Raw genomic sequence first — 26361 nt, 5'->3', positions numbered from 1 at the left:
TTTTTTTATTTGCCCTCAACCGAGCAATGTCCACTGCCTCTGCTAATTTCTTAAGCACTTGGAATATCTGACATTTTCCAAGGCTTCCTTGCTGAGTAACAGTAAATGGTTGAGAGTTTGTAAACCTCCACACAGGTCACAATTTGAATCATTTGATTGGTTCCATTTCACCAAAATGTTGCCTCTTAGCAGTTTGTCGTATATTAACCTGATGGTGAAACTCAATCGCAAGTGTGCCATGTGCCATATATCATTCAATGATAGGGATCTCTGTAGGGCATCTTCCCAAGTAGTTCACTGACCTTGTTGTCTTTGCTGAGCTGCTGTTTGGACTTGCTTAGCATCCTCATCTTGTCTGATCTTATTAATCATCATATCTCGCATCTCTTTGGCTGGTGCTTTTGACCACTAAGTTCGTTTATGTGACCCAGTTTCTATCCCGCAACCTTTCTGAGTTGCGCCTATCACTGCTTTCAGCTTCATCGCCTCTACTGCCTAGTTGGCTACCTCATTTATCTTCCATTCTCTTCCTGTTTTCATCTGAGGGTTGGTCTCTCTGACAGAGGAGTTCTCTGAACTTCTGAGCATCATTAGGAATTTAATCTTGCCAGTCTTGTACTCGTCCATTACTATGTCTAACATACATTTTCTCTTTAGCTAAACATACACTAAGACAATCGATTGCTTGAACAAGTTATAACACATAACACGGAAGAGTTCAGTTCCAAGAATTTATGATAAAGTTTAGTGTGATTGGATCTTTATGAAGAGAATTTAACGTTAACAAATAAACTCACTGATCTACATTCGAAAAGGACACAAGGATTAAAAAGTATTCCAAAAAATTGAATAACGTTTACTATAATACAGTTTGACTTTACAAATTATATACATGTTATTATATTTTCAATCTACATGTGTAATAATATTGTCTTGTTTTTATCTAGTTAATAAATTCTGTAGTAGGTCATTTTGCTACAATTAAGTGTTGTACACGAATTACTTATTATAGAACAAAATCCAATCACGTAATTAAATGTTACTGTTATACAAACTAAGTAAAATAACAACACTTACCATTTTAGTATCGATGATTTTCTGGAGAATATTCAATTTGAAATACAAAACAGTATATCACTGAAGCAATTGGTAGATATAATTTTTGACATAAAGAACTTATGACACATATTTAAAATAGATTAAACTTTTTTATTTTACAGTGTAGTCTATTTGATATAAGACTATAAACGGTGTGCAACATGCATAAAAGAAATTATGTATACATGCAATCAAACAACATGGTCTGTTAAGTTGGTTCAACTTAACTGCTGATTTCTAACTCATACATCACAGCTGGCAATCCATGGGGTCATTCCAGAAAGTAGTGACACCACAGAAAATGCATTTCTGCACAACAATAAATCCAAATGGTAGTAATTTATATATATTTTAATATTGATAGTACAATAATTTTTACACGTATATACTTTAGTTTTGTTTAAGCAATTAATTCATTTGTATATGTTTGACTAAAGTTGTGATGGTAAATGATAATTGTATTTGTCTTCTATTCTTAACACTCAGGCAAAATTTAAATGTTTGTAAGATTCAGATAGAGTATATATATATATATATATATATATGTGTGTGTGTGTGACTTGATTGTTGTATTAGAATAATTACTGTTACTTTTTTATGTAACATAATGTGAAAGAAATGTTGAATTTATGATGAGTCAGCTATATTGTAATATAGTTTATAAATATCATGTTGCTATGTATATATTATATTTACTAGCAGGATACCCGGCGTTGCCCGGGGACCGAAGCACTCAGTTTGGTGACCACTTGATCAAGAAGAAAATAACTAAAAAAGCTTCGTGGTAATTGTGCCTGAATTATAATTTTTTCAGACAAAATATTTTCTTTGTAATAGAAGCTCCCCAGTAGCACAGCGGTATGTCTGCGGACTTACAGCTCTAGAAACCGGGTTTCGATACCCATGGTGGGCAGAGCACAGATAGCCCAATGTGTAGCTTTGTGCTTAATTACAAACAATACAACAATACAATACTGTAAGAGAGATACACAAGTAAAAAAACTTGACTTTTGTCGAAAACATAGTCAGCTGAGGGTTTCATGAAAATATAGTCAGTAAAGGGCTTCATGATAACGAGATTCTGCTTGTTTTTGCATATTTCCCACAAAATAGAGTTGTAGAAACTGTGGAAGTTCGTCTGCATGAGGTTAGAGTGATCCAATGCGATGGTAGATTTGTCTCTGTACTTTAAATGTTGGAATAAATCCCCCTTTGTGGACGAAGTTGGCTCCAAAAGATGTCATTTGAAATGCTGAGTTGTAGGCTCAGATCATCTTTAGGAAATGTTTTGAATATGGTGTGTCAACTAGGAGCAGCATTTTCAATGGTTGTGGTGGCTGCCGAGAGATAAGCTAACTTTACCATTGGAACAACACATTGATGGTGTTTCACGTTTCCACTTCGCTGCTTCACAATGTTAGCATACTTCTGACATGGAACCAATTTTAACTGCATTTATAGAAGAATAGTCAATGTCAGTTATTCACAAACCAGACAACAAGAGTCTGCTGAGGAAGAACAAGTTGGACTCCAAGCAATGCGCATAAGAACTACCAGGCAAAGGACATCACTATTTACTGTGGCCAATATGCTAAATGCTGCATTCAGTTACTCGGCCTGGTGGCATCAGCATTGAGGCGAACCTGATGCTATTCTTCTGTTTCCTGCAGTCTGCTCCTTGCTTGTCTGGAGACGTGAGCATTCAGTCGAACCTGATGCTGCTCTTCTGTTTCCTGTAGCCTGAGCACTCAGGCGGGTCTGATGCTGCTCTTCTGTTTCCTGCAGTCTGCTCCTTGCTTGTCTGGAGGCATGAGCACTCAGGCGGGCCTGATGCTGCTCTTCTGTTTCCCGCTGCCTGCTACGTGCCTGTCTGGAGGCTTGTGCAATAATGCGAGATTGATGTTCTTCAGCTGTCTCTTGATCCCTTGTTTCTTGAACTCTGCAAGATTTTGAAGAGCTTCTGTCAATATTTTTTTCGTTTCTTTGGTACCATCTTGAGGTGGAGTTTCGTATAATACTGGTGTACAGCAGTGGCACTTATTGAACAATCACTACTGGAAGTTTAATATCGAATCTGAAACAGAAAATTGAATACAGGTCTTATATAGCTTGAGTTGCTACACTCCAGTAGTATGGAGAGATCTCTAGAACCTTCTAGAAGTCTTGAAATCAGTAGCTTGAATTGATACATTCCAGTAGTATGGAGAGATTTCTAGAATCTTCTAGAAGTCTTGAAATCAGTAGCTTGAACTGCTACATTCACGTAGTATGGAGAGATCTCTAGAACCTTTTAGAAGTTTTGAAATCAGTGGAAGGGAAATTTTGTTTGGAGATGACTCTGAACATTCTAGAAACTTCTGACATTCTGAAATTGAGCAAGGTGATGAATAGCTGTTATGCAAACTGAATATGTTTGGGCAGTTATAGTGTGTTTGAAATTGATTTTCATAGTGTTCTCGAAGACTGTAATTTTCACCAGTTGTTGCCTTATTTTGTTTCCCTGCGACCTCAGATGGCCTCGAAAGTGAAATTCAACGTGTTCATGACATTCTGGATGAAAATTTAGTCCTAATGAACCTATTTTGACATTTGTAGAGTGGTCCATATCGATTTGTATTGGGAACAAACAAACAAACAGACATACATTCACAAATATATAATAGATAGCTGAGCATATACCTTTAGATTCTGATAAATGATCGTGAGTTATTACATTACTAGACCATTCACTATAATATTTTGCCACATATTATAACATCAAAATTCCTATATTTAGCCAATTAAGGTCTTAAACATTATAAATCATTTAATGTTATTTACTATTTTAGGATAAAAGGTATTTAGAAAACAAACTTAGTGATTTCTAATGGAACTTCACGAGTTTTCAATTGAACTAGTTCGTTAAAACGTTCAGAGACAAAATAATAGGTAAATAAGTTGGCCTTTGCAAAACGAGACATAAATGTATTTCTTCCGGTATGGATACCTATGTTTCAAGAGGTTTCTGCTTTAATATGTTAAAAAGTGCAATATTATTTTCTTTGAAATCATTATAGATTGTAAGCTTTTCTAATAAGCAGTTTATTATATACTTTTTAAATTGAGCCCTGCTTTTCACGAAATGGCTCAGAACCTAAAGATTCTTAGTTCAGTTCACTTAGATTCTACTTTTAATGAACTATCTAGGACATAGAGATTCTCAGTTCACTTCACTTAGATCTTTGTTTTTAATGAACTAGTTAGGACATAGAGATTCTCAGTTCACTTCACTTAGATCTTTGTTTTTAATGAACCAGTTAGGACATAGAGATTCTCAGTTCACTTCACTTAGATCTTTGTTCTCAATGAACTAGTTAGGACATAGAGATTCTCAGTTCAATTCACTTAGATTCTACTTTTAATGAACTATCTAGGACATAGAGATTCTCGGTTCACTTTACTTAGATCTTTGTTTTTAATGAACTAGTTAGGACATAGAGATTCTCAGTTCATTTCACTTAGGTCAAATAGGGAACTAACCCACTAAATCACACGCGTTACATAAACAGGAAATGCTGTTTTTCGCATTGTTTTAAGTAGAATAAAAGGGACCGATGACTTCACAGATGTTTCATTTAATAATATACTACTAAGTTTGCTAATAATCGACTTTTGAGGCCAAATTAACATTAGTACTGAATTCAACTAATTACCTTTTTGTGACTAATATTGATGCTCAGTTATTCTTTTCCTCTGCCAGCATGCAGTCCACATGTTTCATTCACCTTTACAATGTAACAGGGGCTAAAATATCTGCACGGGCTGTTTGTAGACGGCTTCATGAGGATGGTATGAGGTTTGGAAGAGCTTTAATCCCTATACTTCTGACATCCTCACACATCCATGAATGTTTGGGATATGCTGATATTATGTTCATTGAAACATCAATGACTGGATGGCAGTCCTCTTGACATATTTTGTATTGAGTGTACTGATATATGCACCATAGCCTGGAGACAACGTAGTTAATGCTTCTTGCCGCCACATATTTCAGAATGTAATAGATATGGAGAATGACCGGACATAGTGTGTGGGCTAGAATCAGTATACAGGAAAGGATAGACATCGACGTCATTCTAACGGCACTCTCCCTGCAGTTGGACACAAAGATGATATTCTACATCCGATAGAAGGTGCAATCATTCAGACTAAACTTCTTTTTGTTTGATGACAGTGAGCGTCCACATCGAGTAAGAATCTTGAACAGGAAGCAATCGAAAGAGTGGACTGGCCAGTAAGATCCATCAGTATGAACCCTACTTGGAATGTTTAGGTCATGCTACAGACGGTGATAACAACCCATCCAGTGCAAGTAATCCAGAATTGCTGAGGAGTTTCAATACTTCCTTATCCAAGAATGAGCCCAGCTTCCAAAACAATTATACAGCATCTGATTAGTGGGATACACCGACGTTGTTAAAGTGTGATTGTCTCTTATGATATATATATAGTATTTATTATATCCAAACACTCAGAGAATGACTTTATAAAATCTTTGTTAATGACTTTGAATATCCATAAGACTTTGTTTATGAAGGTAGGGAAGCTTTTCGATGTTATTAGTGTCTCATTAATAACTTTATGAAACTTCCTTTTGTTGTGCATCATTTTTCACAAGCGAATCTTTCAGAAATGGCATAGTCTTCTCTTTGTTGAAAACTTTGGCCCTTATCAAAACTTGAGAAGAACAGAAGTTGAATACGTTATACTAAAACAAATTTGGAGCTTCACCACATCGTTACTGTCCATGTCCCCACGTGCTGTCATTCTCTCTTTAATGGCCATGCATCTTGACAATAGCCCTGGAGTGTAGTTTCCATTACAAAAGGCTCTGTCGTAAGTCTGTCATGTCGAAAGCACAGTACAACTTTCGGCACACTTTCCATGATACATCGAGTGTACGATACAGATGGTTTCCCAATGACTGGTTCATCTGATGATACAAATATCCATGGACGACTTGATTGGTTTGTCTTCGATTAGAATATCATGAATACTTGTTTCAGTCTCCATTTGCTTGAGGTATGTGACAATTGAACGTATATGTCGTGGTAGTAGTTTGTGTACACATGAGTTCTGTCACTTTTCCAGATGAAGATACTTCTTGATTGTGTTGCCTGGGAAACTTGGACGGATTTTGCCTCTGATAATTGTGATCGTTGATTCTCACCTATTACATAACATGATACTTTGTTTACCACGGGTGGATGTGATGTGTTGCAGGTCTCTTTCTGAATGGTTTCGATACCCCAGGTTGATCCATATTACTTTGTTTTCTTATCAAATACATCACAGTTACGATAGGCAAATAATGTCAAAATGTATTTAATAAATCTCATTCCACCACGACACTATATCGATTGTGGATGTCATATGACCTTTTGATTTTCATATTCGAAATCGTTTTAATATAACATATAATATAATTTATTTTGTCATACATAGAAATAACTTTATGTGATACTCATTAATTATATAGAACTTTCCAAACTTTTTTTTAATTTGGTAACATTTGGGGAATAGTTATGTGCAGGTGTTATTTTATGATTTTTCCTAATAGCTCCATTCTTTTTTCATTAGAGATTCGTTTTTCATGTCGTTAAAAATGTACATAGATTATGCTAATAGTTCCAGTAATTGTTCAAAATATCTGGATTTTTTCTCTGTGATTAAAATATCACGACTAACTAATTAATAAATTCACATTAGACAGACCAGCTTCCTAGTATATCATATCACCACCTGGTGGTAGATGTACTGTGGATATTCTCTCCCTTTTAAACAAAAGTAACAAGATACGTTTTTAGTGGAAGTTAAATCTCTTGGAATACTTAGTAACCTAAAATTTGAATTTTCAATCTAGACGGCTTCTTAGCTAAATGGCCAGGTCCGACCAGAGACTCCTAAAGTCCAGATATAACCGTCCTTAACTTTGAGCTAATGGCAAAGGGAATGCTGAAAATAACAGAAAACACGGACCTTGTCCCCCACCCCTTTCTCTCAGCGGTAAGTCTGAGGCTTTACAATGCTGAAAGTCAGGTTTTGATACCTGAAATAGGCAGAGCACAGATATCCCATTGTGTAGGTTTGTGCTTAACAAACAAACACTCACCCTATTTACACTGATTTTTTAATTGCTAAAAAAATAAACATCTTAGTCCAAAAATATTCAAATACGTCTCTTGCATAGCAAGAACAACACTTCATTGTTCAAAGGACACTCCAGTCAGATGAAGCCACTACGACAGTTACTTACTTGATGATGTTGCTAAAGATGATATGCACAACGGATTGTTATATATTTGTGGAACTGTTTGAGAAATCGTTCGTCGTACTGATGGGTATATTAACAGTTTCTATTTTATTAGTTGTTAGTGATGTTGGTCAGATAAAGGAATCTATAAACGTCTGTGAAAGATCTAAAAGAGGAAATATACAAAAGTAATAAATACGAAATCCGACTGAAAATTTCTCTCCCTGAACAGAAGCCCCCCAGTGGCACAGCGGTATGTCTGCTGACTTACAACGCTAGAATCCGGGTTTCAATACCCGTGGTAGCCCATTGTGTAGCTTTGTGTTTAATTACAAACAAACCTTCATTACAAACAAAACCTGAACATAAATCAAAAATGCTGTCAAACACCTAGAGTAAAAACCAATATTACAAACTATTATTCTGATAGCTGGGATAGGGTGGGAAATGATAGAATTTCAGATATAAACGATTAGATGTACACATGTAGTCATGCAGATGACAAAATTCTATGTCTGTCTTCTTCAGTCAGTAATTGATAAAGCCATGACGAGAATGAATAATTCGTTTCAAATGTGATAAACAAACCTCCAGTTCCAGATTCTCTACTGGATTTCTCGGTGTAGATGTCCGGAGTGCATGAAGATACTCGTACCCGGACAGAGCTGTCTTAGTGACAAAAACAGTTTTCCCCTAAATGAGGGTGGGCAATTTTTTTCATACATAGAGCACTTTTTGAGAGTGAGCCTAGCATGGCTCAGTGATAGCGTGTCGGGTTGTGGATCCGAGAAGCCATGGCTCGCTTCCTGTTTCCGCAACAACAAAGTTGCGCTCCGTAACCTGGGGTCTTAGGTACATTATAAGAAAGATGGTCAAATTCTACCATTCGATTAAAGTGTCACAAGAGATAGCGGTGGGTGCTGTTGAGTAGCCGTCCTCCCTCTAGTCTATCAGTTCAGAATTATGGATGTCTAATGAAGATATTCCATAGATTTGTGCGATTATCTAAAACAGTGTTTCTCTAACTAGAATCTACACCAATAAAAGCATTGTATATATACATGTATATGTGTGTGTGTGTGTACGGATATGCTTGTTGTGAATTGTTCATTCAGTAATTTCGGCTTTTTGAATTTTACACGACAATAAGTATAAAACTAACACCTACCAGTAAACTCTGTATAACAAAGAAAAACTTTAGTTTTTAGTTGGAAAGGGGTTTTTGGTTCTTATAAAATGTCTACTTAGTTCTTAATCAACCACAATTATTTTGACATAAATTTTGATATGGTTGTTTTTTATTTCTTTGTTGTTAAGCATAAAGTTACACAATGGGCTAGCTGAGCTCTGGCCCGCTCGAAACCCGACTTTAATGTAAAAAGCCCCCAGACTTACCGCTGAGCCACTTGGGGGTTGATCTGGTTGGAACAATAACTATACTTTTTTGTATCAATTCTTATTGGAATTTTCTGTTAAATGTCACATTTTTATGTCACCTACAATTGAAAAAACGTAACATAGCTTGTACTTATTCTCATAGTTTATGTAAAATTAGCTTTTAGCCTAATACAATCGTATCTGAGTATTTAATCCACATTTAAATATATGTTTTCCTCATTGCTCAATTTGTCAGTGATTCAATGATATAACAATAATTAAGGTAGCTTCTGCACCTATATCCGATAAGTTCACATGTGGTTTTATTGCCTAAACAATATCTAATATAATTTGAGAAAACTGTTTCCCGAGTGTCTCAGAGAAAATACTTATTATTCATTTGAGCACCAGAATTATTCTAAAAGTAAGTAGCAAAGCATTTTATTTAGATACATTATTTTAAACTGTATTGAAATTTTTAGTTTAGTTCTAAAGTTTAAGTATTTTGCATTTCCGGTGAGAACGTCAATTTTTAGCTGACAAAAAGGCTTAAAAAATCCAAAACCTGAAATATGATTACTGTTCTTTTATTTTCTAATTCCGAATTAAGCAGGTGAAGTTCTTTCTAATCAATGTCTTGGACTAATACATGTGATTAAGACTGATATTTCATACCAGGTTCTCTCTGAAAGACTTAGTAAAATATGTACTTTACGAAAAGCTGAATAAAATTCCTACATGTACACAACGTATAAATAGACGACGTATTGTTATATATAAAGTAAGGTTAGTATGATTAATACAAACTATGAAAATGCAAAAAAATAAAAAAATAATACTATCTGAAAAAAAGAGAAATACACTTATTCAAAATTTTCAATAATAAGTTGTCTGAAAGAAAATATTTTTAAACGCGAGATGAATTGGTTCACTGATTATACGGTTTTAAAACCGGACAACCCTTCTTGACAGTAACTAAAGGACTGTTCACACTTTAAATTGTTATATGATATATTACTGAACATTTAACTAACTTTATGTACAGCTAACTTATTCAGATTTTGGTCATTATAAATATATATATATATAGTTAAAACTTGTTTAACTAAAATGATCAAATACAAGGACAACTTATGCTGTGTGTAATTATGCAACAAAACATCCTGAAACAAAAACTGAGTCAAAACTTTAACGTCTATACCAAAAACATTCCTTAACTTTTCATTTTAACAGTTACATTTATAACATAATGTTAAGAACAGTTTGTCAAATTTGATCAATATATCTGTGGTGCCTTGTGACCGTTCAGAAAGTAGATTAATATTTAATGTGTACATACAAGCCTCACCTTACGTAGGGACGGGTCTCAGAGAAGTGCAACAGCATAATGACAACAACCAATAATGTAAGTTGTTTTTTAGACTCGGCATTCATTGTTATTTACACCTGTACGGTTGAAAAAAAATTCTATACTTATTAATATCTTTTAAGAAAATACACAGCCTGGAAATGCTCTCCTCTCAAAGTGTTGTAGGTGTCTTCCGTCGCCTTCTCTTAAAATCGTCTGGATACTATTTGCTGCTATTTTATGCCAGAAATGACATTTTCATAGCTGTCACTTCTCACTTATAACAAAGAGGGAGGAAAAGGTAACAACTCACTGCCCACGTTGGAATGCTTACGTTAACCAATCAGTGACTAGCAAAATTTGACGCAATAGCCTTTCATAAATGTGTAGGCATTCTAACATTTCCATTGGATAATACTTTGCTGCATACTTGGAGTGTGGTGAACTTAGCGTTAAAGCTTGGTTTCCGCTAACTATCAAAGTATTCTTTTAAAGAGAATTATCGGAACAGAATCGTAAAAATAGAATTCAATATTAAACAATAACATTATCATGGAAATAATCCCTGATTGCAAACTCTTTCGACAAAAGCAATTAAACGAAAATCTAAAGACATACACCTGGATAACGAAACTGCAATGTCTGTGTGATAAACCACAGTGAATATTTTGTGTGTGTGTGTGTAAACAGGAGTAATATCAGACAGTTCTCGAATGTGATAAAGTTTGGGTTAGAATGGCGTAAAAAATAAATATCGAAGCTTTCTTATGAAGATGTTGACGTAAAACATATCTAGAAAACAAATGTACTCAAAAATTAAAGGGGGTAAGATTTTATAGTTAAAGTTTTATTTCACTAGACAAACAACACAGTTGAAATTATAGCACTGTTTGTTCACTCAAATTCAAAATGGCCAGGGTATGTGCCTAATTGAATCAAGTTGTCTGGAAAAGTCACATTACGTAAAAAACGAGATGCTCAGTAACGAGTGTGGATTTCCCTGACATTGATGAATGTTTAAGTACACGAGGACACAGAACTGTTCTGTGGGATTAAAATTATAACTTCTTGCTAGTTAGCTTATGAGCCATGGTTTCGTGTTCAATATAATATTGGCATTATCTTGATTGAGGACTAAGTCTGTAACCGATTTTACTCTTGAATGTTTGTACAATTGGAGTAAATACACATCAAAATATGTAGGTCCATTCATAATGATGCCTCCCCTCACTATAACAGAACCGCTCCGAAACAATCGTATTCAAAGACGTAGGTAGTCTTGAGCATTAAAAATCGTCATCTGTTGCTACAAAATATGAAGCCTTGGCTCATCTATTAAGAGTTGAGGTTTCCAGCGGTGTCACTGTTCATCTTGTCGGTGTCTAAACTTTTTGTGCGATCTAACGGAATTCCTAAACGAAATTCTGTTGTCGTGAAGTCCATATTAAGTCAATGAACGACTGTGTGCCGATTTCTAACAGCTATATTTAGACCTGTGGAATAGGTGACTTTACACGAGCTTGTCTAGGCTGTGTAATGACCAAAATTATTGTCTAAGAACGTGTCCCCAAATTTCTGTCTGGTCATTGGTAAACTAAATCTGAACTATCACTTTTCTGTGTATTTGTCCAGTTTCCAATGTTTGAATAGCTTTGACAGTCTTCACTTTCGAAATAAGCCTCCAAGTAGGTAACAATGTTATTTGATTATACAGAAACAATAACCATGATTGAAAAGACAACCAAGACCAACCTTAAAACAACCAAATATGGAAAGAAAATGAGGCAATGCTTTTCCAGAACGGTAGCGATTGCAAAATTCGCCAACACAGCCGTGTTTGTGTGTGTGTGTATATATATATATATATATAGCTGTGTCTTGGAAACTAATTAAAATAAATGCATTGAAATGTGAGAATGTGTAATACTGCAAACCAAACAGACACCTACACAAGAACATTTTTATAATGAATTAGTTTATAAGAAATAAAGCACAACAGTTTATTTCTCTCTAGTAGTTTGTCGATTTTAAGTAGACTTTTTTTATACTAAAAGGTACAATATGACTTACACTGAATATGAATCAAGCTTCTAGGCCTAGTGACTTGTCCTCCAAAGACTTTGGGAAGCATAGCACGTCATGAACCCATGGATGATGGCAGATGACATTCATCTTCCTTATATCTTGACGGTTCAAAGGAGAAAATAAATTGAATCAAGTCTTGTTAGGGCTGTGTTGTCAACTCTCGGTTGTTTTGTACTTGAGTAAACAGATAACACAACTAATAGGACCTAATTTCTACCGTTTTCAACAACAATCTAATACGGATACAAAAATACGCAATTTTACAGATCAGATTATTTGAATCAAATCACTGAGTATATATAATAAAACCTTTTCCATTTTTATAGAGCAAACTAGCAATGTTGATTGAAAAATTATTAATCCTGCCAAATCTACTTATCACCCCCAAGAAAATAAACATTCCATCAACGAAGCTCTCCTTCGTGGAAAGTAGTTCTTTTTTTATGAAGTACAGTCATGCTATCTACACAAACGACGTTGTCATACTTCGAAAACAAACCTGTAAAAAAGAAGGAAAAAAAACTGTTTTCTTGATCCCTTTACGAACGAATTTCGATTACATCTTCACCAGGACACGACAAAGATTGTTAGGAAGACGATTAATCAGGTGACGACTGGGAGTTAATAACTTTATAGTAGGAGTGATATATCCGATCAGATATATATATATATATATGATTATCACTTTTCGTTAACTAGCAAATATTTGCCATAAAAACGAACATCAATACTGTTCAACTGCCTAGTTTTGTTTTCTATAGGGTTTGTTTCAGTTGACGAACTATCCTGGTTTTCAAATAGTTTCGAGCATTTTCTTTTCTTGAAAATAACACCTAATATAAACTATAACCTTTAATTTTTAAAGCTATATGTATTTTCAAATTGTCCTATAGAGGTACAGTATTTTATATTTTTTCTTAGAGAAGGAAAAATTCTTTTATGTCAAGATCCTTAAAAATGTTGACCAAATCCCAAACGAATATATAAGGACACGTTAAATACAATACGATGTTTCAATGTAATCTTAAAGCTCAGGAAGTTCCACATTTTTTTTAAATTAAAGCTTGAAAATAATCTTTCAGTTTCACTTTTAAACTATTCTTCACATATACTTTTCAGTCATGGGTTCCTAATTTCCGTCTTTAACATGGAGTTAAGTATTAGATATTGGATTATGGATCCCATATTTCTTTTCACTGTCATGTATTTGATCGCCAAACTTGTTTATAACCAGCTTTTTCATTGCATCTGTTTTTGAATTTCTCCAAATCCTCTCTAGATTTAGGTAAAACGTAAATAGTATGAAAAGGTCTAGGTAAAACAGAAACAATAGACCGATCCACTCACCCTAAACATAATCTGAGATCTAATCCAGACCTAGATAAAACAGAAACGATATACCGAACTATTCATTCTAATCATAATCTGAATTCTAATTCTCTCTAGACCAAAATAAAACCGAAACAATATACCGATTTACTCATCTTAATCGTAATTTTAATCCTAATCCTGTGAAGGCCTAGGTAAAACAGAAACAATATACCGATCTACTCACATTAAACATAACCTGAGACCTAATCCAGACCTAGTTATGGGAGAAAAAATATACCGATCTACTCATCCTAATCATAATCCTCTTTAAACCAAGATAATATACGAATTCACTCATTCTAAACATAATCAATACTAATTCCAAGAAGGTGTAGATAAAACAGAAACAACATACCGATCTATTCAACCTGAACATAATCTAGATCCTAATCTTATGAAGGCTCAGGTAAAACAGAAACACTATACCAGTCTACTCATCCTAATAATAGCCTGAAACCTAATCCATATCTAGGTAAAACAAAAAAGTTACACCGATCTACTCATCTTAATCATAATTTGAACCCTAATCCTTTCTAAGGTAAAGAAACAACAATATATCGACCTACTCACCTTAATCATAATCTGAATATTAATCCTATGAAGACTTAGGCATAACAAAAACTATATACCGATTTACTTATCCTAATCCTATGAAGGCCTTGGTAAAAAACAAAAAAAAACAATATAGAGTACTATTTTCGTACCTGAATCACAATCCTATGAGACCTAGATAAATCAGATATTATATGCTGATCTACACAACATAAACATAATTTGAATCTTAATCCTCTCATGGTCTAAGTAAAACGGGAAGAATATACCGATCTTCTTATCCTACATAACCTGAATCTTAGACCTATGAAAATCTAGGTAAAAGATAAACAAAATATGAAACACTAATCTTAAACATATCTGAATCCAAATCATATAAATACCAAGGTAAAACAAAAACAATTTGTCGACATAATCGTCCAAAACATAATCTGAATTCTATTCCTATGAATCATAGGTAAAATATCCAAGTTATATTTTCAACAGATTAAAAAAATATATAGGCCAATTTCCATACATTTTCCTGATAAAACGTATACTAATTACATTAGTGTACAAAGAACAAACTATATTTTAAAAATTTCCTGATCACCCTGTCGTAGAAGATTAAGCATGTTTTTCCTGAAATATTCTTATGGCTGAAATTATACACACAGTTTTAGTTTAATTTTAACTTTTCACATAGATTATAGTAGTCACGAGTTAAGGATAGGTCTCAAAGAAGACATATGAATGTTTCAGTCATGTCTTCCAGATGTCCAAGAAGTGCATTCTACTGACAATAAACAGGTTTTTAATTTATTGGAAAAGAGTTTTTAATTAATTCACGTTTGTTATGTTTATTAGCTTTCCAATTACTTTTTAGATCATTGACCTGTACGTATATCGTTAAGCACAACTAAAATTAGCAATTAGTTTGTTTTTTTATTTATATATTTGCGTTTTAAAGAACACGTTTTGTGTACCAGGTTTTACAAAACTGAAAACTGTTATCTAAACGTTCTGAACAGCTCATGATAATTAAACAGTAAATTGTACGATTAATCTAGATAAAACTAGGATAAAAATTACTCCTTTTTTAAATTTTTTATTTGAATAAGAATAGATTTGCATTGATGTATATACTGTTCTTTTCCATTGGGATTTCCTAAGTCTTCATCGAATTTAAACTTTTGTTTCACTTTTCGTTTCTTTTTGTTTAAAAAGTGGATCACATTCATTACGAATGCATCAGTCCAAATTCACGCTCAGTATATTAAATCAAAGAAAACCAGTCTCTGAGAGTAAAGTTTGCATATTAAAAAGGGACATGCAAACTTAATAATCCGTTGTCGCTGAAACAAATGCAGCGATAGTTTTTTTTCTTCTTAAAAGAAACATCATTCTTAGACACCCTGAATCTATTTAGAATTGATGAACATTAGCAAAAGTTCTACATCCTGTGTATTTTCAAGGGGTATATTTCACTTTTTCCAGAAATATACCCCAGATGTTGACTTATATTTATTCTGATATTCTGATACTGATAACCTTCGCTATCCTTCTTGAGTTGTGAAATAATCAAATATTTTGACTTCAAAATTACGTGTGATATGCTTTTCCTGCTCAGCATATAGACTTTTTTTACCACGCATCATTTTAGTATTTCTACACAGTTTTAGTTTAATTTTAACTTTTCACATAGATTATAGTAGTCACGAGTTAAGGATAGGTCTCAAAGAAGACATATGAATGTTTCAGTCATGTCTTCCAGATGTACAAGAAGTGCATTCTACTGACAATAAACCAATATAAATGTGTCTTCCTTGCCCTAGTGCCAAAAACAAAGAAAAAAGGTAATTTCAGAACAATATTTTAAAGCAAGTAACATCAGTGATAGACTGTCCTTTTACTAGTATTAATCATACTTCACATTGAAGTTAAATAAATATCATGTAAAGATGTCAAGCTACTTTTACCAAAGTTGACAAACTTAGACTGAATGATAAATCATTTGCACTTGACGGATCATCAGATGCTTTATATCTTTTTGGTATTGCGTTTAAGATGTATCTTCATGTCAAACAACTTACTTGTTGAATGTTTCATCTCCGAAATATCCAGATATTTAAACTTTCAAACAAAAGGCTTGTTCCTGTAACAATTTATCATATAATTCATAAATTTCAACGTCTCAATCACTTTACACATACTTTGAAAATATGATTGTCCTCTATATATATTTGCTCATATCAATTAGACATTCCACAATTGCTTGTTTAAGTACATCTAATTAATTAGGCAAATCAATATTGAAATTATTTACTAATACGAGATTCTTATAAACATTCACACAATTTCATATTAAAATCTCTTGCAAAATTATTGTATCTTTTGGATATTTCAGAATTGAACTTACTAGACATCGTTCTTTCTATTCATATATAGATATATAATTTACCTCTAGATGACATTCAGATGATTATTAATTAAAATTATAAGTTAACTATTATATCACCGATTTTGCTAGAGATTACTACGCTGAAATTACTTGCTGAGAAATAGTTCTTCGTAACGTATTAGTTCAGCTATTTCGGAAATGAAATAATTTGATAGACTTTAAGATTTTACATGTTAAAATAATTGCTAATTTGTTACATACTTTAGTCTTTTCTCCATTTTGTAATTCACACCGCCTGCTATTTCTTCGAAAGGGGGCGGTCACCTATTTTATTATTTCTATTTGACAATAAAGTTCATGTGCGAGTGTATACACACACACACACACACACATATATATATATATATTCACGCGGAATAATTCAAACTTAGTGCTGCCGATTTAGTCAGTCAGTCAGTAGACACTAAAATGACGTTAGTTTTGGTTTTAGTTACTTTTGAAACAGAACACTTTCGGGGACCCTGCGCAAGTACATCTAGTATAGTTTAAGCATTACTTAGTTTCTGGTTATTTTTCGACGATTTAAAATGTTGTTCAACGTTTTCTCTTTACGGAGCAACTACAAAGAACTTGTAAGTTCTTACTTTGTATAAAAAAATGTATACAATGTTTCTGAAAATAAATCTTAAACGTAGAAGCAAATTGTATGGGCAAAAACAATAAATTCCGTTTTTACACGACTTTTAAAAAGTTAATTTATACTAGTACTCATTCTTTACAGTTGTGGTAAGATCTTAGCTTTTATGCGACGGGTCACAGAAACATGGTTGCACAATATCAATTATGTAAAACCTATTATGCAAAGGGTGGTGATGCTACTTAAACACTAACTCAAGAAGAATTTTCAATGTATGGTAGAGTGCTTACGAAAACGTGTCTCGTTCCTACTATTAACTTAATTTTAGAATGTGTTTTTGTTTTAATACGAGAAAAAAGTGCATATACAGGTAGCTTGTACCGTTGGTAACTATTCCTATGCATATTGTGACAGTAAAAGCACTTATACCTATATATATAAACAACCTGTAAAGGATAATTACTCATATACGGTATAGAGCCTCCTGTCCATATATATGTATATTATCAGCATTGCTACATAAGTTATTCTTTCGGATAGCTGCAAACTGACTTTGCTTTGCTTTATCAAAACTTTTTCTGTCGTAATGTAAATTCTTCAGGGGATGATGATATATGGCTTCTACAAGTATTTGTTCTTTTTGTTTGGGGGGGGGGGTGTCTATTTTGGAGATGTTGTTAATATAGCTTATGTAATTTTATTCAGTATTGTAATTTCAAAAATCCTATACTTAATACATAAACAAGCATGATCGAATTCTACTTTAATCAACATCTGAAATAGTGAAACCCTGTTTTATCTAACTTATCCTAATTACTCAAATTTTACCAATAAATAACTTAGAGGCTATTCCTGAATATATATTAATACAGCTATAAGCCACATCTTGAAACACTTGATCAAACCTAAACTTCTTGTTAGCCAATCTTATATCGCTACAAATCATCAAAAACACCAGAGTTTTGTTCTTGTTTTTTTTTTACATGAACACAAGTAAACCTAACTGTTTGAAGCGTGAAGTACATCAGTCATTATCGCAGGTGAGTTTACAGTCGGAAATAAGAGTTCATAAACTCATTTCTTAATTATCTTTGTAATTTTTTATTTTTTGCTTTCTTGTTTGGCATTAACATTTAGTAAATTTATGCTTCACTTAGAAAAATGCTGAAAAAACTCTATGACCATCTATCAATATAGTCGAAATACTACATTTCAAGTGATTTCATTACACTTCACTTTTAATAATGACAATGTCCATTTCGCTTCTTCGGTCTTTATCTTTAGAACTATGTGCTCCCATCTGATAATTACTGTAGAATTAAAATATTTTGTTACTGTTTCTATTTTTCAAAGTTCTGTGCAGTAATCTCATTCTAAACAACCTATACCAGAGTTTGTTATACATACTTTACATCAGTAATCTTACTAACCATAAAGACACACACAAATACGTTAGCTCTGACTGGATTTTATTCACACTGATGTTTAAATGTTTTATTTATATCATATACAGTTTTTACTCAGAAAAAAAAAATCTTCCACTTCTCTTATTTATTTTTTTTCTACTGAAATAAACGTCTTTCGTTTATGGTACTGTCAAATTGAGCAATGAAAGAAATGTTTGGCAGAAAACTTAATACTTCAGATTTCCTTGTGTGTAAGCCTATTCCGCCGGGAAATGTGGAATTTAAAAATGTTCCTTGCAACCTTACAAATTTATTTCATAAAATCGTTCCTTTATTCCTACCCCACCCCCAGTTGCTCAGCGGTAAATCTCAGGACTTACACCGCTAAAAATTGAGGTTTAATACCCGCAGTGGGCAAAGCACAGATAGCCTATTGAGTAGCGTTGGGTTTCACAATAAACCTTTAATCCTTTCAGAAAACTAATAACATTTGGAGAGTGATGATAATCTTTTTCTCAAATAGCAATAAAACCTGTAGATTGATGTATTTAGTTGACAAGTTATATTATTGTTTCTTGTATAATCAAGAAATGTGGAGTAAAAAAGAACAAATTTAAACTACAAATGCATAATTGGTAAATAAAATTAATGATAATTCAAGCACCAAATACAAATTAGCATCTTTTTCAATAATTGTGCTAAGTTCGCAGCCTAATCGATGATCCCTGAGACGTTCCTGGTGGTGGCAGGTGCTGCTGACTGTCTTCCCTCCCACACGTCAGGAGCTCATATTTATGGGCTAATCTGAACGTTAGAAGTCTCTGACTAGAGGTTTAGCCTAAACGTGCGTATTATACCGTTCAGATAAAAAATATCAATTACTAAAAATCACAGAAAAAAGTTATTACAGTAAGCATTGACAATTTGTTGAATTTCAGTGGAACGCAGTTCTATTTACACGTCTAAAAATAAAAATTGTTTTAAAACTTTTTAGTTTGAATAATGATGTAATTATGTACAACGTTTCTACAAGGGTGTTCATGAAATGAGAAAAAACTTGTTCGACAACATCAGAAACGACACGATTCCAAAAAAGGTACGTAGACCAACCAATACAATTTGGTAAAAAAGCTGCGAATGCAAGATACTTAAAGTTATTGGTAAATTTGTGACAAACGTGATCTTACTACACGTCCATGTTTTACTACATATATTTAAGGAATTACTCCATTTGAAGTCTATAAATGCCACATTTTTTTGGGTGACCCCCTGGTCCCCAAATAATTAGCACTTTCAAGCCTCGCATGCATTTATCCCCCATCCGTGTAAATTTTGCTTCCTCCATCTCTGTGTAAATTTATATTCAAAATATTATGCACGCTTATCAAATCACACTCTATCGTATAATCTTGGGACTGTCAGATGAAAGCTATAAATAAACCAATAAAATATTTAGATAAAATTGAAAATTTTGAAACATATTCTGTGAAAGGATTTACACAAATTGTTACGTTTTTGTTGTCTTTCTCACTCTTGTTTAAAAACACGGAAATAGTTTTAAAATAAGATCATATTAAATCTGCCTCCGCCCAGCGGCTTAACGGTAAGTCTCCGGACTTATGGTGTTAAAAATTAGGTTTCGATACCCGTGATACGCACAGTACAAAAGGCCCATTCTGTAGCTGTGTGCTTAACAACCTAATATAAATATATATGTGTGGTGTACAATAATATTCATACATTTGAGCTATGTATTTGCATTTCATGTCTTATCTTGTATAGGCCCTTGTGTAAAAGACAGAGTCAGACATAACAAACAGCCTTTAATATTTATGAAGTTTGCAATTTGTAGTGATATCAAATATAACTGTTTAAAGCGCCTAAACAGACGAAATATGACACTTTAAAAGGGATAACGAATGTGTTACAAGTTCATTGCAAAGCTAAATTGAAGTTTATTCACATCATTCTTTACCAATTTCTAGTGAAAAGCATGTGCAATAAAATATCAAACATAATTTATTTATTGTAGAAAGAGGCTCTCTGCTCAATACTTCAAACATAATTTATTTATTGTAGAAAGAGGCTCTCTGCTCAATACTTCAAACATAATTTATTTATTGTAGAAAGAGGCTCTCTGCTCAATACTTCAAACATAATTTATTTATTGTAGAAAGAGGCCCTCTGCTCAATACTTCAAACATAATTTGTTTATTGTAGAAAGAGGCCCTCTGCTCAATACTTCAAACATAATTTGTTTATTGTAGAAAGAAGTCCTCTGCTCAACACATCAGGCCGATTACAAACACTCTTCAGATCAGATGTTTACTAGAATATGAATTGGTTCTACTCTTTGAAATTAACCCAAATCATCAAAACTAAGTTGAGATTTTCACTATTTCATTTCTTATTTCTGAACTTAATTAATACTAGTGTATTTACTTTAAATAACATTTGTGTTCCAGGTAAGTATGTAGAAACACGTTTAATGAGGAAGCTAGCTAGCTCCATTTTTTGTTAACGAATCGTACCTGATAATTAACTCACTCATCGTGAACCCTCGATAAGATATCGAAGAAGTTCCAGACTAGAAAGAAGACTTTATATTGTTTGTGAAACTTTTGTTTATAAATCATTGTTTCTAATAACTGTTATTGTAAATTGTATTGTTGTGTGTATATTAAAACGTATATGTGTTAAAAAAGAAAATTGTGTATTAATCTTGTTGGCAAGTATCATAAACTGACTATATATCGGCATTTATTTAAATACTAAATCCAAAGTACAATTTAACTATTAAATTTAAAGTATCAGTTAACTCAATTTCAGACCATTCAAAATTCTAGTACGTAACAATTCTAATCCTGCCTAAAAGAATTTCAAGTGCCGGGACTATTGAGGATTCCCTCTTGCTTACTGATATACCTACTGTAAGCTTAAAAAACACTCAGTGTTTTAGTATAACTGATACTGTACATTAAGCGTGTGACAGATAACAATAATAAAAAAATCAATATCCGACAACTTTAATATTTCAATCTTTTCCAGTAATAATTTATTAATATCGGTGATGAAGTACCTTTGTACAGCAAAATGACCAAATTTAGTTCAAGACCATTGCCAAAATACCATAAACTAACTTATACGTTTTCATAATGATTACATTTATCAAAATAGCTCTTTGGTTTTTATTTTGAACTAGAAAATTCTGTCAGAGCTTTTACTGTTCTTCAACATTCACAGGGGGCAAAACTTGAATTGATTTATGCAAAGTAGGATTCATGTCTGAATCCAGTACAACAATCGGAGCCATGGCTTTCAGAACTTCTTTTTCCGAGGCCTTAAATGTATCAGTGTCAACCATGTGTGAGTCTTCAAAGTTTTTGTTCTGCCGAGAAGCTGCTATTATTATTTCCTCACTCGGTTGTGCGGCGATACCCTTATTTGTGGATACTGACCGCCTGTTCCTTTTGGCTGATTGAAGACTATAATGATAAGGGAATTTTGATTTTCTGTATAATTGAAGATGAGAATTGGACTGTACATGTAATTTCTCAGGATTAGATCTTTTAGGCGTTTTCCGAAAAAGCATGCTTAACAGAAATAGTTTAGCATTTATATTTCCATGCTCAGGTTTTGATGTTTGAACTTCAATTTTAAAATCTACACTACTTTCATTGACTTTGGAAGAATTCGTTTTCAGTAAAATACGTTGGTTAACCTCAGTACCATGTTTATTGTTACGCAAGATAAAAGTTTTGTCTTGAAATGGATAGGTTAAATGAAAACTTTTCTCTTTTCTGAGCATATACGTAACATTTTCCTCTTTTCTCCCCCCTTTAAGAGTTGTGTTAACAAATTTAGCTTTAATGTCGAGTAATGTGTAAGGGTCAAACTGGTTTGAATTACGGTAGCTGGATTGTAATAATTCAACTTTGTATTTTTTTCCTATAAGTGGCTTCCAATAATTTATTTTATTAAAAGCAATATCTTTTTTATGAATAGTTTTTTTCGCAAATAAACTAAAGCCTTTATTTAAATAATGAGTCTTAAAAAGTTTTAGTTTTTTCCAGGTTTGAGAAAGTTCTTTCAATTTATAATTTTGTTTAATTCCTTTTCTGCGTGACATCGTCAGGGAGTTATTTACGTGCACGTTTCCTATACTTTTTGCGTGATTTACTTGTAGTTTGCGGTTGTTTTTATTATCCAACAAAGATTTCACAAAATTTCCTTTGAAAACATTTATGTTCATATAATAAGAACCATGGGAAGAACAGTTACATTTTTTCTCCAGATCACTCTGGTTTAACCAGGGTTTATTGCTTTGAATTATACTTAGCCGTCGTCTGTTAATCTTTTGCTGAAGTAGTAACTGAGGCTTTCCTTCCACATACATTTGTCCACGTTTTTGGTTTTCTTGTGATGTAGTATATTCTGAATTATCTCCAGTATCTAACAAAGGTAAAAAACACGTATACATACTCATTCACAGAACAAATATATTAAATAAGATTTACAAAACTATAATTTTTCATTTCTAGTGGAAAAGAAACTTACCTTTTATGAAATGTGCTGTTTTTAGCGTGGTAACAACATTATCTTTGGTCGATGTTTGCTACAGAAAATAAGAATTGCCATGGTTAAGAAATAACTGAAAATTATAGAAGTATCTTAGTATTTGAATATATACTTTTATATTACTAAAAATATATTCTTAGTTCTTATGCTCAATATAAGCTAATATACAGAGATATGCAATACGTCTATTAGAAAATTATAACTGTCCAACGAACGAGAAGGTTAGGTCCATAATACATCTGTTGGCTTTTTAATGATAAACATACAGAAAAATATGTTCCAAAGAACACTTTTTAGATGCTCTGGTTACATCATAGTGATTCTGCATAGACAGTTATGTATTATATAGATAGATAGATAAATATAATTTGCTGACCACTGTGGTATGACGATGGTCAGTACAAAGCTTCGGCACTTTTTTTTTTTGCCAATTACTCCAAATTGAGGTGTATTTGTGAAAACTAAGGTAGAAAAACATTTGTGAAACTAGGGTAGAAAACTAAACAGCAGTTTTGAATAAATCAGGTACATTTACGAACAAAGAGAACTCATCGGATGTTCATCAAAACATGAATAACAATAACATTTTTTGCCGCGGCATAGCGGCTCATAGAATGGCTCTGAGTTTTTTGTTTTTTTCAAGTACAAATTTTAGCTCATAGTTCAGTCATCACTTGATCGATTTGAGATCTAATTACAGTTTTGGACCCTTTCGATAGATGTATTTGACTACGCCCTAGGTCTCATAGATTATTTTACTCTAATCCTGCCTAAACAAATTTCTATTTGAGGGTAGGCCTTTCAGTTTCTATTCTGACTCACTGCAATCGTAAGGTACAGGTTTCGAGATGGATCAAGAAGTACTTACGGTCAGGTTGTGGCAATTGGATACAAAATGTTGACATGACCAGTAGTGTATACGACCGCCTCAGTCTGATTATTAGTTAGTAAGTAATTGTTAAATAGATACTAATTGCTACTAACTACTTGACTGTTTTCAAGAAGGTATCCATGTTCTGCTGACTTCTTTGCTAGGATGGCTGAAAGTATTGTCAGTTAGGTGGATGTACAAGGCTTATTTTATCTTTCTATTTCCTCATGTGTAGTTCATATCCTGTTATTTTAGTGTTATACTAGTTTATCACATGGTTTTCTTCTCTGACATGATTGGCTATTGTAGATAGATCGGTGTAACCAGTATTTTATGTCCATTTTGTTCTTGAAATCTAACGTTTGTTGGTATTTTTGTTATCTAATGTATTGTAATCCATATTCACACAGGATGCTGTAAAAGGTGTTTTTCCTTCACTTTGGGTCTTTAGATGGATTGGTGTGTACTGGTTGTAATCGTATTGTGGCTTCTGAATACTGTTCTAACTTTATGTTGTTTACATATCCTCTGTATTAGCAAATTATCAGCCGAAACGTAGGGTAAAAACTAGTTAGTAATAATAGTTTAAAAAATTAGGTACTAAGTAATAATTAGATTTAGATGGTCTTATAGAATACTAATCATGACATCGATGGAATCAGAGTTTCGCATCTGCAACTTGACGCCATGTTTATGTACAGATTGTTAAGAATAGACTTCACAAGACTGGCCCGTATGTGATATGTCCAATGAGGTTCATTCTTCTCAAAACAAGGAACAAAACAGTTTTCCTGCAATGGTCCCAAGAACACGTCCAATCTAACAGATAAATTACGCTTCACCCTGTATCCAGATAACAGGTTAATATTCTTTTAGGGAGAAACTGAAATCAGATCCACCTATTTATGTACAGGAAGGACAAGCAGGCAGCGGTGGTGGAACTATGGTGCGATCAAAATTAAGCATTGTTGAATGTACTTATCTCTAAATCCAGCATAATGGTAACATTATGTCACACATAAGAGGGACCACATCCTACGACCCGTTGTTCTACCATATGCAGGTGTAATTGGTTCTAACTTTAGATTAATGAGTGACAAGGCCAACTCCACTGTCCTAAACTGGTCACACATTCTTTGAAGAAGAAAACATGGGCGGAATGGAAAGGCCTTTAAATTTCTCAAGCACGTATGGAATGCTCTTGGAGATGCATCACATTCCAATAAGTGACTCCAGACATTGAAGATGCATTGGAAACAGCTATTTCAGGAAAGTGGTCGAAGTAACCTGAAAACGTTATAAACATCTCGATTTATAAGGACACAGCATAAGTGTCAATCTGCCTTTACTGTTCGTGGTGACCATAATCAATGTTGTATAAAAATGTCATGAACTGTAAAGATGTGAAAATACATCTAAAAATATTCACTTATGAGAGTATGCTGAATGACTAATCACTTACAGGCTATACATACACGGTGCCATTGTATGAATTTCACGAATGGCAATGTTATTGAAAGTATTATTATCAACTGGTCCTACTATATTCTGTCTGCAGTTTCGTATGTGATTTACATTTAACTTGCGTCTCCGTTCTACTTCTCCAACATTCTGATTTCCTCTGAGTCTCTGCTGTCTTTCTCTGCTAACCTATGTCTCTGTTCTATTTCATTAGCATCTGCTAACCGTCTTTATGTTAATGCAGCGCTTTCACATTCCATAGTATACAATAACCTCACATTTCATAGCTAAGTGAAATATATCAATACCGCGATATCAAGCTTCACCAACAAAGAGGTGCATTTGATGCAGTCAAATGTCGGTAAATTCCTTTGTGAGCCAATCAAAATTAAGACCATTCAAGAAATGAATTCGTGGCGTATTCACAGCATAATTATTGGTATAAATCAGTTAGATTAACAGCTTCCAATATGTAGAAAAGCCAGTGCGTTTTGGTAATACTACTTTCCAACAACGGCTTTTATGTCATGTCGCTTAGCAATAAAATTATAAACTTAATATTGTTGTTAGTCTATGTATTTAAATTATAAAATGAAATGTATATACAACAAAATTGGACAAATATTTGTTGATTTCTTAATATTTAGTCTCCATGGATTAAAAGAGGTTTTTTTTTTATTAAACGTTGATGATATAACAGGAAATAGCTTAATTCAGAAACGATTTAAGTTTAAAATTTGGATCTTTACCAATTCTAGCATGAAGGTTTGTTGAATCCACGGAGAGATACATATAAATTTTCAGTTTTGCACATTGCGTTTTGGGGTTTTTATCACTACTTCGCCCCCTGTTGATGGATCTTCACCAAATTTGGCACGAAGGTTTGTTGGGTCCATGCGGAGATA

The 26361-nt window shown here is 33.3% G+C and overlaps 2 protein-coding genes across 7 annotated transcripts in view; both read right to left on the bottom strand.

Moving 5' to 3' along the window:
• LOC111087394 overlaps positions 1–10376 on the bottom strand; it is a 40894-nt gene extending 30518 nt beyond the window's left edge. The window contains exon 1 of the mRNA XM_022393882.1: positions 10116–10376. Coding sequence (XP_022249590.1) covers positions 10116–10201 — 86 coding nt within the window. The 5' untranslated portion in view covers positions 10202–10376. The remainder of the gene's footprint in view (positions 1–10115) is intronic.
• Positions 10377–21594: 11218 nt separating this feature from the next.
• The window catches only part of LOC111087393, an 11604-nt gene continuing 6837 nt past the window's right edge, over positions 21595–26361 (bottom strand). For all 6 annotated transcript variants that reach the window (XM_022393878.1, XM_022393880.1, XM_022393879.1 and 3 more), the window contains 2 exons: positions 23104–23161; positions 21595–22998 (listed from right to left, as the gene is read on the bottom strand). In XM_022393878.1, coding sequence (XP_022249586.1) covers positions 21767–22942 — 1176 coding nt within the window. In that variant the 5' untranslated portion in view covers positions 22943–22998; positions 23104–23161 and the 3' untranslated portion in view covers positions 21595–21766. The remainder of the gene's footprint in view (positions 22999–23103; positions 23162–26361) is intronic.

Source organism: Limulus polyphemus, unplaced genomic scaffold (genome assembly GCF_000517525.1).
Source record: "Limulus polyphemus unplaced genomic scaffold, Limulus_polyphemus-2.1.2 Scaffold2095, whole genome shotgun sequence".
Classification (NCBI taxonomy): Eukaryota; Metazoa; Arthropoda; class Merostomata; order Xiphosura; family Limulidae; genus Limulus; species Limulus polyphemus.
Note: the sequence above shows the minus strand (reverse complement) of the source record. Positions and strands in the feature narration are given on the sequence as shown.